General features: G+C 63.5%; 1 protein-coding gene across 3 annotated transcripts in view; it reads left to right on the top strand.

Moving 5' to 3' along the window:
* ERCC2 (ERCC excision repair 2, TFIIH core complex helicase subunit) overlaps positions 1 to 16,002 on the top strand; it is a 36,350-nt gene that overhangs the window by 17,968 nt on the left and 2,380 nt on the right. For all 3 annotated transcript variants that reach the window (XM_054010081.1, XM_054010082.1, XM_054010083.1), the window contains exons 9-20: positions 694 to 790; positions 866 to 999; positions 1,625 to 1,793; positions 3,161 to 3,279; positions 6,911 to 6,980; positions 7,106 to 7,175; positions 7,739 to 7,840; positions 8,063 to 8,126; positions 8,762 to 8,883; positions 10,015 to 10,107; positions 10,545 to 10,617; positions 10,924 to 10,994. In XM_054010081.1, coding sequence (XP_053866056.1) covers positions 694 to 790; positions 866 to 999; positions 1,625 to 1,793; positions 3,161 to 3,279; positions 6,911 to 6,980; positions 7,106 to 7,175; positions 7,739 to 7,840; positions 8,063 to 8,126; positions 8,762 to 8,883; positions 10,015 to 10,107; positions 10,545 to 10,617; positions 10,924 to 10,994 — 1,184 coding nt within the window. The remainder of the gene's footprint in view (positions 1 to 693; positions 791 to 865; positions 1,000 to 1,624; positions 1,794 to 3,160; positions 3,280 to 6,910; positions 6,981 to 7,105; positions 7,176 to 7,738; positions 7,841 to 8,062; positions 8,127 to 8,761; positions 8,884 to 10,014; positions 10,108 to 10,544; positions 10,618 to 10,923; positions 10,995 to 16,002) is intronic.

The following is a 16,002-nucleotide window of genomic DNA, read 5'->3' on the forward strand; positions in this document are numbered from 1 at the left end:
ATGTATGTGCTGGGTGGCCGATCCCTGCACCAGCCCCCTGGGGAACGACTCCCCACCTGATCCGGGTACGGATCTCTCTCCAGATGGCTGGGCGTGGTATTGCTCCCATTCCCTGTCACACCCTTTGAGCTCCCAGGGGAGTGGAAGGGCTCGGATCCCTTCCCATCTACCTCCACTTGGTCAACCCCTCTGTGCTAACGAGGTGCCCAATTGCTTCTGGTGTCTCCCTGCTCGGGGCTGTGCAGCCCGGTGCCTGTGTTGGTCCGGTTGGATCCAGTGCCCCGGTGTCCGCTCTCCGGCGTCGGAACGTTTCCTGGTTCAGGGCATCCCTGCCTCCTCTGCCAAGTCCCTCGTGTCCTGTTGTGGCTCTTTGCTCCCGCCGTGTGGCTGTCACTCGGGACAGGATGCTGCTCTTGCCTGAGCCAGTGGGACTGCCCCAAGCCCCGTGCCGCGGTGTCCCTGGGCCCCAGCCTGTCATGGCTGCTGTCTCTGGGCCAAGGGGGCCTGTCCCTGCCCCCACTGGCAGAACTGACCTGTCCTTTCACTCTGCCTGTGGGGCGTCTGCCCAGCCTGGTCCCGTCAGGGGAGTCAGAGTCTCTGCCCTGCTCCCGCCTGGGGTTTAGTCCCTCCCCAAGGCCCCCTGCCCACCCAACTGCTGGGTTCCCCTGGAGACCAGGTGCCCTGTTCCTGCAGACAACGTGTGCATCGACTCCATGGGGGTGAACATCACGCGCCGGACGCTGGATCGCTGCCAGGCCAACGTGGCCACGCTACAGGCCACCATCCAGAAGTGAGTGCCCTCCCCGTGCCCTCTCCCTGCCCTCCTCGTGCCCACCCGGGTTCACGGGCGCTGGTCCCCTTTCAGGATTAAGGAGACGGATGCTCAGAAGCTGAAGGAGGAATACAGGCGGCTGGTAGAGGGGCTGAGAGAGGCCAACGTTGCCCGGGAAACGGACATCTACCTGGCCAATCCGGTGTTGCCCGACGAGATTCTCCAAGGTGGGCCCTGCTAGCTGGTGGCGGGAAGGTGGCATTGCTGGGGACCAGCGCCTCCCAGTGCAGCTAGAACAAACGGAATTGGCTGGCTGGAGTATGGGATACTGGTGTAGCTGGATCCAATCCAGCCCCAGGGCAAGGGACTGGCCGGCACTGGTGGGGGTAGGCAGGGAATGGATGCAGGCCCTTTCCCCTCCAAGGGGTGCAGGCTCCAGTCCAGCCCCAGGGCAGGGGGACACTGGCTGACCTTGAGGGCACTGGGGGCGGGTGGGGAGGGACACAGGACCTTCCCCCCCCATGGCATCAGTTCCACCGCAGCCTGGGCTGCTGTTGACTCAGAGACTGTTCTCCTGGGCCCTCTGGTGCTGTACATGAGATGAGCTGGTGTTTCTCAGCCCTCTCCCTGCCCCCAATTCCGATCTTGGAACCATGGAGCCTGAGCCCTGATCGCTGGCCACTGGCGCAGGCCCTGCAGTCGAGAGCACAGTGAGCATCTCTGCCCCCTTGGACAGGGGCCTGGGGAGGGGTGGGCTGCAGCAGTAGCATGCTCACCCTGGTCGTGCCCCCTTCTGGGTGGGGCGTGGGCAGGGGCAGGCTGTGACTCAGGGTGAGTCTCTACCCCTTGCAGAGGCCGTGCCTGGGAACATCCGGACAGCTGAGCACTTTGTGGGCTTCATGAAGCGCTTCCTGGAGTACCTGAAGTCGCGGCTGCGGGTCCATCACATGGTGCAGGAAAGTCCCCCCTCCTTCCTCAAGGACGTCTTTGAGAAGGTGTGCATCGAGCGCAAGCCACTGCGGTAAGCAGCTGGCCTGGGCCCGGCCAGCAGAGCCGGCCTGCCCCTCTGCTCTTCCCCCTCCTCGGCCTGGCCTGCCCCTCTGCTCTGCGCCCCTGCCCGGCCTGGCCTGGCCTGGCTTTCCCTGGCCTGCCCCTCTGCTCTGCGCCCCTGCCTGGCCTGCCCCTCTGCTCTGCGCCCCTGCCTGGCCTGGCCTGGCCTGGCTTTCCCTGGCCTGCCCCTCTGCTCTGCGCCCCTGCCTGGCCTGCCCCTCTGCTCTTCCCCCTCCTCGACCTGGCCTGCCCCTCTGCTCTGTGCCCCTGCCCGACCTGGCCTGGCCTTCCCTGGCCTGCCCCTCTGCTCTGCGCCCCTGCCCGGCCTGCCCTGGCCTGCCCCTCTGCTCTGCGCCCCTGCCTGGCCTGCCCCTCTGCTCTTCCCCCTCCTCGGCCTGGCCTGCCCCTCTGCTCTGCGCCCCTGCCTGGCCTGCCCTGGCCTGCCCTGGCCTGCCCCTCTGCTCTGCGCCCCTGCCTGGCCTGCCCCTCTGCTCTGCACCCCTGCCTGGCCTGCCCCTCTGCTCTTCCCCCTCCTTGGCCTGGCCTGCCCCTCTGCTCTGCGCCCCTGCCTGGCCTGGCCTGGCCTGCCCCTCTGCTCTGCGCCCCTGCCTGGCCTGGCCTGGCCTGCCCCTCTGCTCTGCGCCCCTGTCTGGCCTGGCCTGGCCAGCCCCTCTGCTCTGCGACCCTGCCCGGCCTGGCCTGCCCTGCTACTCTGCACCCCTGTCTGGCCTAGCCTGGCCTGCCCCTCTGTTCTGCACCCCTCCTCGGCCCGGCCTGCTCCTCTCCTCTGCACCCTTGCCCGGCCTGGCTTGTCCCTCCCTGGCCTGCCCCTCTGCTCTGCGTCCCTCCCTGTCCCAGCCTGCCCCTCTGGTCTCAGCACCCTTCCCTCGCCTGGTCCACCGTCTGCTCTGCGCCCATGCCCTCCCCACTTGGGCGTTGCCCACCCGCCCCTCTGCCATGCCTTCCCCCTGGGGGCACTGGCACTCCTCCGATATGGGCAGACAGGTCTCGCAGCCTCCCTTGCTGTACAGGGTTTGACTTGTTGAATCTCGGCCCCCTCTTGGCTGAGCTGTCTCCGGCCTGCCCATGTGGGGTGTCATGGAGATGCCTGTGCTTGGTGCTGCCCAAGGTCACTGGATGTCCTGTGCCCTGCTCAGCCCGGCTGGCTCTGCAGCCACACCAGGCTGGGAGTGGGATCAACAACCCCCCTGCAGCCACAATGTGTGGGGCTGGAGGGCAGATAAAGGGGCGTCTCCTCCCCCGGAGGTAACGTGTGTCGTCCGTCGTCCCCCCCCCCCCCCCCGCCCTGCCGCGGTAACCCTCTTGTGCCTGCCATAGGTTCTGTGCCGAGCGGCTGCGCTCCCTGCTCCGCACGCTGGAGATCGTGGACATCGCTGACTTCTCTCCCATCACCCTCATCGCCAACTTCGCCACGCTCGTCAGCACTTACGCCAAGGGTAAGGTGCCCCGCCACTGGGAGCCGCGGCTTCTGGTGTCACCCATGGTGTGGCCTTGGCCTGGTGGCTCCCCCTTGGTTTCCCGGTCAGTCTGAGGGGCTTACAGGGAGCTGAGGCTCACAAGCACGTCCTGCTCTGGGCGTGAAGCCTTCCGGCTGCTGCTGGAGGGAGAGGGGGGCACTGGCACCAGCCCGGTGCTGCCACTGAGAGCTCTGTTCCTCGGTGTCATGGCTGGGTTTGGGTGATGGCCCTTCACTGAGCTCCTCTTGCAGGGTTGGGGTGGCAGCAGCGGCTGGTGTCTATAGTAGGCAGCAGTGAATCTTCCGAGTCCGGCTGGGTGCCCCACCGGTGTGCCGGAGTCCCTTGGGTGGGTGCTGGGCTGCGTTTGCTGTCGGACTGCCCAGAAATCCCAGATAGTGTCCCCCAGCCAAGAAGCCAGGCCCTCTCCCCAGGGCTCACCTTGGCCCCTCCTGCCTTGGAGGGAGCAGCTGTGGTTCTCAGGGCCCTCTGGGGAAAGGGGAACACGAGGGGGCTGCAGGTCTATCTGGGCCAGGGCATGCTGGGGAGGGAAGTGGGGACAGCCGTGTGTCTGGGCCCATGGCTGGAGGGCTGGCGTGCGCCCTGGCCCGTGGGTGGTGCGCCGGCGGGGGGCGAGAGGTCTCTCCAGGCCGGCGTGCTGACGTGGCAGTGGAATATAAATACCACGTACATTTCTTAAGCTTTCAGCCGCGGGGATGCAGCCGTTTCAATCCTCTTAGTGCTAAGCAGCTTGCTCCCCTCCCAGCACGTGGACTGGGGCCTTCCCTTCAGTGTGGCTGCCCTGCGGGCCTGGCTGGCACAGACGCTTGCAGTCCTCCTCCAGCGCTCCTCCCAGAGCAGCACAAAGCAGCCGGGCCTGGCGGGCACCTGCTCCTCTCCTAGTGCTGGCAGTGGGTGTGCAGGGTGGGAGGAGGTGAGCAGGATCTGGGGGGTGGGGTGGGAGGGGGTGAGCAGGGGCCAGGGGTGAGCAGGTGGCAGGGTGGGAGGGGGCAAGCAGGGCCCGGGTGCAGGGGGCGAGTGGAGCCGGGGGTGGGAGGGGGCTCCGTGGTGCCCCCGGAGGGCAAGCTGGATGAGACTGGATGGCTAACGGGAGAAGCCGAGCAGAGAGGCCCCAGCTCCTGAGTGCAGCACTCACAGGCAGTGCAGGGCTCAAGCCCAAATACCTCTCAGCTGCCCACAAGGAAACGCCTGCCCCGCTGTTTCAGGGAGAGCTGGGGCAGACGGCAGAGCAGCCGAGCTGGGCGCTCCCTGCCCTGAGCCGTCGGAGAGCTGGCCTGCAGCCAGGCTGCCCCCACTGGTCCCTGGGCGGGTCTCCAGCTACACAGGCTAGGGCATTCCTGGGGCAATGCAGACCAGAGAGGGGCTGGGTCACCCCTGCCCTGCAAACTCGGTTGCTCCCTGATGCTATGCTGCTGTGGCTTCCGCCTGGGCCGCTCACAGCCAGCCTGCCGTCGGACCTCAAGTGTCTGTTCCAGCAGCTCTCGCCCCAGCAGGCTGTCGGCAAACGCCAGCCACACCGACTTCCACCGGCCTGGGTTACCATTGCAGGGTGACCCTAACTCACTCCCACACCGACTTCCACTCGCCTGGGTTACCATTGCAGGGTGACCCTAGCTCACTCCCACACCGACTTCCACCGGCTTGGGTTACCATTGCAGGGTGACCTTAGCTCACTCCCACACCGACTTCCACCGGCCTGGGTTACCATTGCAGGGTGATCCTAGCTCACTCCCACACCGACTTCCACCGGCCTGGGTTATCATTGCAGGGTGACCCTAGCTCACTCCCACACCGACTTCCACCGGCCTGGGTTACCATTGCAGGGTGACCCTAGCTCACTCCCAGCCCCGGATGTTCCCCCCCAAACATGTTCTGCACAGTCCAGCCCTCTCCTGGCCAGTTCAGATGTGTTAGGTCTGTTGCCACTCTAAGGCAGGGGTGGGCAAACTATGGCCCACGGGCCATATCTGGCCGCGCCAGCCGATTTAATCTGGCCCTCGAGCTCCCACTGGGGAGTGGGATCTGGGGCTTGCCCCAGTCCTGTGCTCCAGCTGGGGAGTAGGGTTGGGGGCCGCTCTGTGCAAGCGTGCCACAGCTCCCGGAAGCAGCATCATGTCCCCCCTACTGCTCCTACGTGTAGGATCAGCGTGGGGGCTCTGCACGATGTCCCCGCCCCAAGCGCCAGCCCTGCAGCTCCCATTGGCCAGGAACTGCAGCCAATGGGAGCTGCATGAGCGGCGCCTGCAGGCAGGGCAGCGCGCAGAGACGCCTGGCCCTGCCTCTGCGTCGTTAGCCAGAGAAGGGACATGCTGCTGCTTCCGGGAGCTGCTTGAACCTGAACCCCTCCTGCGCCCCAATCTCCTGCCCCAGCCTGGAGCCCCCTCCCACACTCCGAATCCCTTGGTTCCAGTCTGGAGCACCCTCTTACACCCCAAACCCCTCAGCCCCAGTCAGAGCCCTCACCCCCTCCTGCACCCTACCCCCAGTTTTGTGAGCATTCCTGGCCCGCCGTACAATTTCCATACCCAGATGTGGCTCTTGGGCCAAAAAGTTTGCCCACCCCTGCTCTAAGGGAATCATTATACAGCAGTCTGCTGCCTCACATGGTGGTCCCTACCAGTTCCCAGCCCTGGATTCGTTCTGATTAAAGAGCAAAGCACATTTATTTAGCTACACGGAGGCAGGTTTTAAGGGAGCGCATGTCGGGGGCATTGAAGTCAGAAATGGTTATAAGAGAACTACAGATAACCTGCTTCCTTGCACTACAGCGTAACAGCCTAGCCTTGGGTTGAGGTGGCTCCCTTACCACATGCTCCCAGTGTAACTGCTGGACAAATTCCCAGGCCAGGATCCGCTGCCCAAGTTCAACGGCTCTTCCTTCTGTTGTCTTCGGGGGAAGTGAGAGCGGTGGACGGAGGGTGCTTTTGCCCCTCCCTTTCATAGTTCAGCCCCCTTTGAAAAGCATTTTCCTGAGGGTTACCCCAGGCAAAGGTCATGCTCAGCGCGATGACGGAGACCAGGAGCATGGTGGTGACAGAGGTTCCTTACTGCTGTTTGCTACTATCCACTGCCTTGCCAAAGATGGCCACTGGGCAGGGGATGACCCATCAACTTGGATGACACCTGGCTACAGGCGTTAGTTTGTCCTTTGTCCTTGAGAAACAGGTTTACCCATTGCCCAGGCGTGTCTGGGAAATGCTTCGGTCCTGATTTCAGCCTCTGTTCATAGCTTTACACACAAGGTTGCTACACGTTTCCCCGTGTTCATGACCAGCGAGTTACTGGTTTCCAGATACCTCACACAGCATGTTTGGTACAAAGCTCCTTACGGTGGGGTGCAGGGAGTGAATACAGGGGCGCAACTGGTCAGTGTGTGTGTGGAGACCCCAGCAGAGCAGCAAGGGGCGGGGGATTGAGTACAGGGGTGTGCCCCAGCCTGGCACAAGTGGGGGGTGAGATGTTGAGCTGTCCAGCTGAAGCCACTGGGGTGGTGCTGTTAATCAGCAGCTCCCTGCCACCCGGGGGAGCCCTGTGGGATGAGGCACGAAGGGAGATCCCGATGGCTCGCTGACTTGAGCTCTGACTCCTGCAGGCTTCACCATCATCATAGAACCCTTCGACGACAGGACCCCCACCATCGCCAACCCCGTCCTGCATTTCAGGTGAGCAGGCGGGGGAACGGGTGTGGAAAGGCCATAGGCTCTGGTGAGCGGCGGGGGGTGGGCAGGCTTGCACGGGGGCTGCTGTTTGCTGCCCACCCCCCAAGACACTCGTCCTGTCCTTCCAGCTGCATGGATGCCTCCATCGCCATCAAGCCAGTCTTTGAGAGGTTCCAGTCGGTCATCATCACCTCGGGGGTAAGTGGCTCCTGGGCCTGGGGGGAGCTGGTCTGGAGCTGGGCCCGGGAAGTCTTGCAGCTGTGGCCGCCGGGGGTGCCGGTGATTAGCCGTTGCTCCGCACGGTAGCTCTGCTAGAAACAGCCCTTCCTGCTCAGCGGGTGCTTCTGCCTCCCCCCGCCTGGTGCATTCAGGGCTGCATCTCTGGTGTGTGCCGTGACTTGGGCCAGCCCAGCTTCTCCGTCCCCTGCAGAGCCGGCCTGGCCTGGGCATAGGTGGAATTCTGGGGGTGCATGGCTGGAGCCCTCTGCTGCCCTGGCTTGCCAAGGGCCCATGGGCTGGGCTGGTGACCCAGTGTTGCGAGTCCAGCTTGGCTCCCATGTGTGTGTGGGGACCCCCTGAACCCTGGCACTACTTGTGGGTCACCCTGAGAGCAGAGCCCTGCCCTGGCACAGCAGAGACACTCAAGCTGGCATCTGTGCTCAGCCACCTCCTCATAGCCAGGCCTTTGGAGCGAAAGTCCCACGGGCTGAGTGGTGAACAGCAGCCCCCCAGCTCATGTTTCACCCCATCTCCGCATGTAGACGCTGTCCCCGCTGGATATATACCCCAAGATCCTGGATTTCCATCCTGTTACCATGGCCACCTTCACCATGACTCTGGCCAGGACCTGTCTCTGCCCCATGGTGAGTGGGCGGCTGGGCAGGGTGGGGGGTAGCTGCAGGGGGCTGGGCCTCGGGGTGGTTTGGGGGGGGGTGGGGGGACCTCCCGAAAGCCCCATGCTTCCCCGGTCTGGGCAGTTGCTGGGCACCTGTGAGCCCCTGCTCTCCTGGGGGCAGCTCCTGGGCAGCTGGCCCCCCTTGGCTCTGGGCCGGGGCCCACTTGCCAGTGTCCTGTTTTCTTTTCAGATTGTGGGGCGAGGAAACGACCAGGTGGCCATTAGCTCCAAGTTCGAGACCCGCGAGGACATTGGTAGGGCTGCTACAGGGTGTTAGCCTGGGGGGAGGATGTGGGCGTCTCCCTGGAGTCACCTCTCCTCTTCCCAGCTGTGGTGATAGGCTGCCCTGCCAGGGGCTCGCCCCGGCTCCCCTCTGCCTTGGCCCTGCGGGCAGAGTGGGGGTCCCCCAGTGACCGCTTGGGCTGTGGGGGTTGTTGCAGCAGCCGGTTCCCCTTGTTCTGCCAGGGGTTGCTGTGCCAGAACTGGGGGGGGGACCCTGCTCTACAGGGTGCAGGGGTGATCTGTGCCATACGCCCCCCCCCCAGGAGTGAGCTGGGCAGTGGGCACCAATGGACCAACAATCTCCCCCCCCCCCCCCCCCATGCTGTGTGGCATGACTGAGCTGGCGGCCTTCCTGGCCATGTGACTCAATGCAGTTCCAGCCCCGTGGCCCTTCCCCCATGGCCGCCTTGTACCACTGGGGAGTTGAACATGTGTGTGTTCTTCCCCCCTCTCCTCCCCCGGAGCGCTGGCTGGGGCTGCCCCTAGCATGGGCCAATGGGGGGCCAGATCTCAGCTTCAGTCCCTGCCCCACCACCGTGTGGGTGTTCACCCCCCACCATGGCCCACCTGGCTCTGAACCCATGAGACCCTCCCTGCCCGTTCGCAGCTGTGATCCGGAACTACGGCAACCTGCTGCTGGAGATGTCTGCGATCGTGCCTGATGGCATTGTGGCCTTCTTCACCAGCTACCAGTACATGGAAAACATCGTGGCCTCGTGGTACGAGCAGGTGTGTACAGGGGGGCCAGTGGGGGGCTGGCCAGTGCTGCTGGAGTGGCTGGGGGGAAGGGTGGCCTGGGAGGCAGTCGCAAGGGATTCCCCTGCTCCACTTCACTGCCAGAAATCCCAGACTTGTCTGCGGAGAGGGTGCCCTGCCCATGCCCTGCCCGCACAGCTGCTGCCAAAGAAGCCCAGCTGGTGTGGGGACAGCGTGGCAGGGCAGCCAGCGGCACAGAGCCCACGGTTAGGGTGTGAGCTGTGGGCACGCCGGCTGAGCAAGCACCGCGTTGGGGGATTCCTAGGCTGAGTTAACGCCATGAATTCTGGTGCCTAATGGGCACTCGGGCATCTGGGATCCAGACTGGCCCCTTGCCATCCCGGGAGAGGAGAGATCCAGCCTGAGCGGGCGGATGGACGTCACAGCTGGGCGTTGCTCACGGAACGTAGGCAGGAAAAGGCCCTTTCAGGGATCCAGCGGAGTGGCTGGGAAGGGCCCTGGCTGCGTTAGCTGGCTCCCCTCGGCAGTACCCACTGCTGGCAGGGCAGGAGCCGCTGGTTCGTCCTGAGCTCTGGCCCTGTCTGCTCGACAGCTGTAGCTGCCCGGCTGGGCACTGAGCCACGGCGAGTCTCTGGGGAAGCAGTTTCTCTCCTGGCTCATCCCCAGCTGCGGTTCTCCTGGGGCTTCCTGCCTGTCTCCTGGGTGAGGCAGCTCCATGCCACACCCTTCCTGGCATGGTGTGCTGGCATCAGGGTGCCCAGCTCCATCCCCCTCCCTCAATCAGGTCCCCCATGGGACTCGACTCCACCCCTCTGAGAGGGAAGGGAAGGGGTGTCCCCTCCTGCTCCCCACTGACCCTTCTGGCAGTGTGAGACCCCGCACTCCTCCCTACCAGGGGTCCCACAGCCCCACGGCAGCACCTGCCTTCCAGCTCCTGTCGGGTGTGACACAGCAGAGCTGCCCGTGGCCAGATGCTGCAGCTCCCGCCAGCGACGAAGGGGAATGTGCTGCTCTCCCCCACAAAGCCGGTAGCGGGACTGGAACCTGCACCTGGCCCTGCCCTGGGTCCCAGCTGAGTGTGGGGCTCCCTGGGCAGCTGGCCTGCTGAGCCCCAGTGTCTGACCCAGGCTGCTTTCCCCACAGGGCATCCTGGAGAACATCCAGCGCAACAAGCTCATCTTCATCGAGACGCAGGACGGGGCCGAGACCAGCATGGCGCTGGAAAAGTACCAGGAGGTGGGCACTGTGCCAGCACCCGCCCAGTCCCGGTGCTGGGGAAGGGAGGGGCTGGCCCCTGCGGCCCAGGCGAGGGGCATGAGGCTGCAGGTCGGGATGGAGCGGAGCTGCCTGGCAATAGGGAGCCGACTCCTCGGGCCGGCTGGTTACACCCGTGCTGGCTGAGCCCTGCCCTGCTACCTAGGGAGGGCCAGGGTGCTGCCCCGGTGACAGTTCTCCATCATCTCCCGAGCGCCTGAACCCCTCGGGTTCCCGCTGGGCTGGAACGCAGCAGCTGGACTGCGCCGTGTCCTGGGGGGGGGATGGAGACTCCTGGGTTGAAACTGGCTGTGCCCGCTCCTGACTCAGCCCTAGCTCTCCCCAGCGCAGCACTGGCTGGGCCCAGGGGCGGGGCAGGGGGACGGTCCTAGCTTGGCGTGACCCCTCTTTGCACACAGGCCTGCGAGAACGGGCGGGGAGCCATCCTGCTGTCTGTGGCCAGGGGAAAGGTGTCCGAAGGCATCGACTTTGGTGAGTTTGCTTGCTGGGGAGTGCCAGGGAGTCAGTGTGGGTCTGCCCCAGCCCCCCTGCTTGGCCTGCTGCTGTTTGGGGGTGCAGGACCGTCTCAGCTCCCTCGACCCGGTGGGTACCGCTGACCTGCTCCCAGCCATGTCCCAGCAGGGCTCGCTCTGGGTGCCGGGGCAGAGCATGGTGCCCTTGGGCCTGTCCTTTCTCTGGCTGGCAATAGCTTGGGCTCGGTTTGTGGCACCGGCCTGGGGCCCTGCCGGGGGTGGTGTGAAGCAGGGTGGCAGCCTGACCTGTGATCTGCCTCTGCAGTGCACCACTACGGGCGAGCTGTGATCATGTTCGGCGTACCCTATGTCTACACCCAGAGCCGCATCCTCAAGGTGAGCTGGCACACTGTGCCCTGCGGGGCTGGGGCCCAGTGCACTGCGGGGGAGGGGCGCAGTGGGGATCAGCCTACAGGGCCCTGCTGGGGGGGGCGGGAGGTGTGACGGAGCAGGGAGCAGGGCAGATTTGACCTGGGAATGTTGCAGGGGGGTTGCAGTGGGGAGGGGGGACTTCCCTTGAAGGAAGCTACCTGAGCTGTAACCTGAGCCAGGAACGGGGGTGGGGAGAATTAACACCTTCTGCCCGGGAGACTGAACAAAGCAGAGGAGCAGCGGGAGGGGCTGGGAGTTTAGTTTCGGTTGGGGCTGGGTGGTGCAACGCAGGGAACCCCAAGCTGGGGTCTAAGCTCCCTGAACCTCCCAGAGGGACCTAATTGAGGGGGTCCGGTCGTACCTACACGCTCTGCTTGAGACTGTGTTCCTGTCCTTAAATAAACCTTCTGCTTTACTGGCTGGCTGAGAGTCGCAGTGAATCTCGGGAAGAGGGGTGCAGGGCCCTAACTCCCCCACAATCCGCAACAACTGGTGGCAGAGGTGGGATCTACTGCACCCCGTGGACGGCGCTTCCTGCAGTAAGTGACTGGGGAGCAGTAAAACGAAGGGGGATTGACGGGGACCAGGCGTGCTGAAGAGTGAGAGAGAGACGGTTATTACCCCTGGGAGTGTGTGACCAGCGAGAAGGACTTTTGCAGTAACAGGGTCCCCCGGGGGGATCGCAGCGAGTGGTCCCAGGGGCGGAGGAGTCTGCAGCTCGACCCTGGCAGAGAGGTGGTGACCTCGAGAAGGGCTGGCACACTAGGGGTCCCCCTGGGAACTGTGGGGAGCTGTGAGCACACAGGCCGGTGAGTGGCCAGCAGGAAGATGTATGCCAAGCGGCTTAAGAGCGACCTGGTGGAGCTGTGCAAGCAGAGGCGGCTGCGCATTGGGAGGCTCACCAAAGAACAGCTCATTGCCCAGCTGGAGGCGGAAGATCGCGCGAATGAACCGATCCCTGTGTCTCAGGGAAGCAGCCTGGCAGATACAGCGCAGGCACCAGTGTCTGTCCCAGCTGGGAGTGGTCAGCCGGCTGCTGAGGGCTTCCCGAGACCCCTCCTTCCTATGCCTAGGGGAAGGGTGGGGAGAAGCCCAGCAAATACCGAGGGCGCCGTGACCCCCCCGGCCAGCAGGGGATCCCCCCGGCGAAGCCCGCCGGCCAGCAGAGGATCCTCCCGGCGACGTTCGGCATCCGGGGAGCGGAATTGGCTGGAATGGGAGAAAGAGCTAAAACTGAGGGAGCTGGAGGATCGTGAACAACAGAGACAGCATGAAGAGAGACAGCGTCAGCATGAACGGGAGGAGAAAGAGAGACAGCATCAGCGTGAACGGGAGGAGAAAGAGAGACAGCATCAGCATGAACGGGAGGAGAAAGAGAGACAGCGTCAGCGTGAAGAGAGACAGAGACAGCATGAACGGGAGGAGAAAGAGAGACAGAGACAGGAGAATGAGAGACAGCATCAGCGTGAACTGGAACTGGCGAGACTGAGGGGCAGCGAACCCCCGGCTGCGGTGAGTGAGGGGGGACCCAGGACTGCACGGAGCTTTGATAAGTGCATCATGGCCCCATACAAGGAGGGGGAGGACATGGATGACTTCCTGGAGGCCTTTGAGACGGCCTGCGAGCTGCACCGGGTTGATCCCGCGGACAGACTCCGGGTCCTTACCCCCTTACTGGACCCCAAATCCGTGGCATTGTACCGCCAACTGGGAGAGGCAGAGAAAGGGGACTACGAACTATTCAAAAGGGCCCTGCTACGAGAGTTTGGGCTGACTCCTGAGATGTACCGGGAAAGGTTCCGGAGTCAAGATAAAACCCCTGAGATCTCATATCTGCAACTAGCCGTCCGCATGGAAAGATATGCCAGCAAGTGGGCTGGTGGGGCCCAGACGAAGGAGGACCTGATTAAACTGCTGGTACTGGAGCAACTGTATGAGCGGTGCCCATCCGACCTGAGGCTGTGGTTGGTGGACAGAAAGCCAGAGAACCCGCGACACGCCGGGCAGCTGGCTGATGAGTTTGTAAAGAGCCGGTCAGGGGGTGGCAGGGAGGAGCCCCAAAGGAACAGGCCCGCCGCGATGCAGAGAGAGAGTCACCCTGGGACCTCCCAAAGGGGGAATATGGGGAATCCCCTCCCACGGGGAAGGCCCAGCATCAGGGACAACCGACCGGCTCGAGGGGACCCACGGGACCTGAGCTGCTATTACTGCGGCCGAAGAGGCCACGTGCGGGCCCAGTGCCCCAAGCTCAAGGACAGACTGAGCAGACCGAACCCGCACCGGGTTAACTTGGTAGAGGCCCAGACGGACGAGGGGCAGGCTTCCCACGCAAGAGGGGCTGGCAGCTTATCAACTGCTCAAGAGAGAGAAGGGCCCCCGGCCAGCTTCTCTGGGGGGCCAGATGCTCCGGATTCAAAGTTCTCCGTTTACTGGGTTGGTGCGGGGCTGTCCCTGCGGAGCGAGTGCCTTGTTCCCCTGGAGGTGGATGGGAAGAAAGTTTATGGATACTGGGACATGGGCGCAGAGGTGACACTGGCCCGACCCGAGGTGGTGGCCCCAGATCGGGTGGTGCCCAACACCTTCCTGACCCTGACCGGGGTGGGCGGGACCCCATTCAAGGTTCCCGTAGTGAGGGTACACCTGAAATGGGGGGCCAAGGAGGGCCCCAAGGACGTGGGAGTGCACCACCATTTGCCCACTGAGGTGTTGATGGGGGGGGACCTAGAGGACTGGCCAAGCAGCCCCCAGACCGCTTTAGTCGTGACCCGTAGCCAGAGCCGGCGAGGGGCACTACGCCCGGACCTTGGGAAGGATGTCCCACCGGAGGCACCGAACCCTTCCCGGGTGGGAAGGGAAACCCCAAGGACAGGCCGCGGGGTGGCTGGGGCTTCCGACCCAGCCGACGAGAGGGAGCAGGTCCCCATCCCTTCCCCAGCCGCCGAGTTCCAGGCCGAGTTGCAGAAGGACCCCTCCCTGCGGAAGCTAAGGGGCCTGGCTGACCTCAGTGTGGTACAGACCATGAGGAGAGGATGCAAGGAGAGGTTCCTGTGGGAAAAGGGGTTCCTGTACCGAGAGTGGGCTCCCCCGGGGGAAGTGGAGTCGTGGGGGATCAGGAGGCAGCTGGTGGTTCCCCAGAAGTTTCGCCACAAGCTACTGTACCTGGCCCATGACATCCCTCTCGCAGGGCACCAGGGGATCCGGCGCACCAGGCAGAGGCTGCTACAGAACTTTTACTGGCCCGGGGTCTTCACCAACGTCCGGCAGTACTGCCGATCCTGTGACCCCTGCCAGAGGGTGGGGAAGGCCCGGGACAAGGGGAAAGCAGCATTGAGACCTTTGCCCATCATAGAGGAGCCTTTCCAGAAGGTGGCCATGGACATAGTGGGACCTCTCAGCAAGGCGACCCGGTCTGGGAAGAAATACATCCTGGTGGTGGTCGATTTCGCCACCCGCTACCCCGAGGCAGTGCCCTTATCGTCCATTGAAGCAGACACTGTGGCGGATGCGCTGCTGACCATTTTCAGCCGAGTGGGGTTCCCCAAGGAAGTCTTGACGGACCAAGGGTCCAACTTCATGTCGGCCCTACTCCGGTGCTTGTGGGAGAGATGTGGGGTCCGGCACACCTGGGCCTCAGCATATCACCCCCAATCCAACGGGCTGGTGGAGAGGTTCAATGGGACGCTAAAAATGATGCTGAAAACATTTATGAATCAGCACCCGCAGGACTGGGACAAGTACTTACCTCACCTGCTGTTTGCGTACAGGGAGGTACCCCAGGAGTCTACCGGGTTTTCGCCTTTCGAACTGCTATATGGAAGGCGGGTAAGGGGGCCCCTGGACCTGATGAGAGACGAATGGGAGGGGAAGGCCACTCCTGATGGAGAGTCGGTGGTGGAGTATGTCCTGACCTTCCGGGAACGACTTGCCGAGCTCATGGGCCTGGCCAGGGAGAATCTGGCCAGGGCCCAGAGGAAGCAGAAGGTCTGGTATGACCGCACAGCACGGGCCCGCGCCTTCGCCACTGGGGATCAGGTGATGGTCCTCATCCCCGTGAGGAAAAACAAACTCCAGGCCGCCTGGGAAGGACCCTTCAAGGTTGTCAAGCAACTAAACGAGGTAAACTATGTGGTGGAGCTGTCGAACCGGGCACACCACCATCGGGTGTACCATGTGAATATGATGAAGCCATATTATGACAGGGGGAATATGGTGTTGGCCGTGTGTGGACAGTGGGAGGGGCAGGGAGATGACCCTTTAGTAGATCTATTCCCTGGGACAAGAGTTGGCTTCCCCCTGGAAGCAATTCCTCTCTCTGATCGGCTAACCCCTGCCCAGCGAGCTGAGATCGGAGGGGTGCTGCATCTGTACCAGCAGCTGTTTTCCAACCAGCCTGGACGCACTAATCTGACTGTCCACCGGGTGCAGACAGGATCGCACCCGCCTATAAAATGCTCCCCCTTCCGAGCCACAGGGAAAACTGCTCAGGACCTGGAAAGAGAGGTCAATGACATGCTGGCTTTGGGGGTGATCCAGCCGTCTTCCAGCCCTTGGGCCTCGCCGGTGGTGCTGGTCCCTAAAAAGCACGGGTCGATCCGGTTCTGTGTGGACTATCGGAAGCTCAATGCCATCACTGTGGCCGATGCCTACCCCATGCCCAGGCCGGACGAGCTCCTAGACAAGCTGGGAGGTGCTCGGTACCTTACCACCATGGATCTTACAAAGGGCTATTGGCAAGTGCCGCTGGATGCAGATGCCAGGCTGAAATCGGCCTTTGTCACCCCTCTGGGGCTCTATGAGTTCCTGACCCTGCCCTTCGGCCTCAAGGGAGCGCCGGCCACCTTCCAGCGCCTGGTGGATCAGCTACTGAGGGGGATGGAGAGTTTTGCCGTGGCGTATATCGATGACATCTGTGTCTTTAGCCAGACCTGGGAGGACCACATATCCCAGGTTAGACAAGTGCTGGACCGACTCC

Source organism: Malaclemys terrapin, chromosome 20 (genome assembly GCF_027887155.1).
Source record: "Malaclemys terrapin pileata isolate rMalTer1 chromosome 20, rMalTer1.hap1, whole genome shotgun sequence".
Classification (NCBI taxonomy): Eukaryota; Metazoa; Chordata; order Testudines; family Emydidae; genus Malaclemys; species Malaclemys terrapin.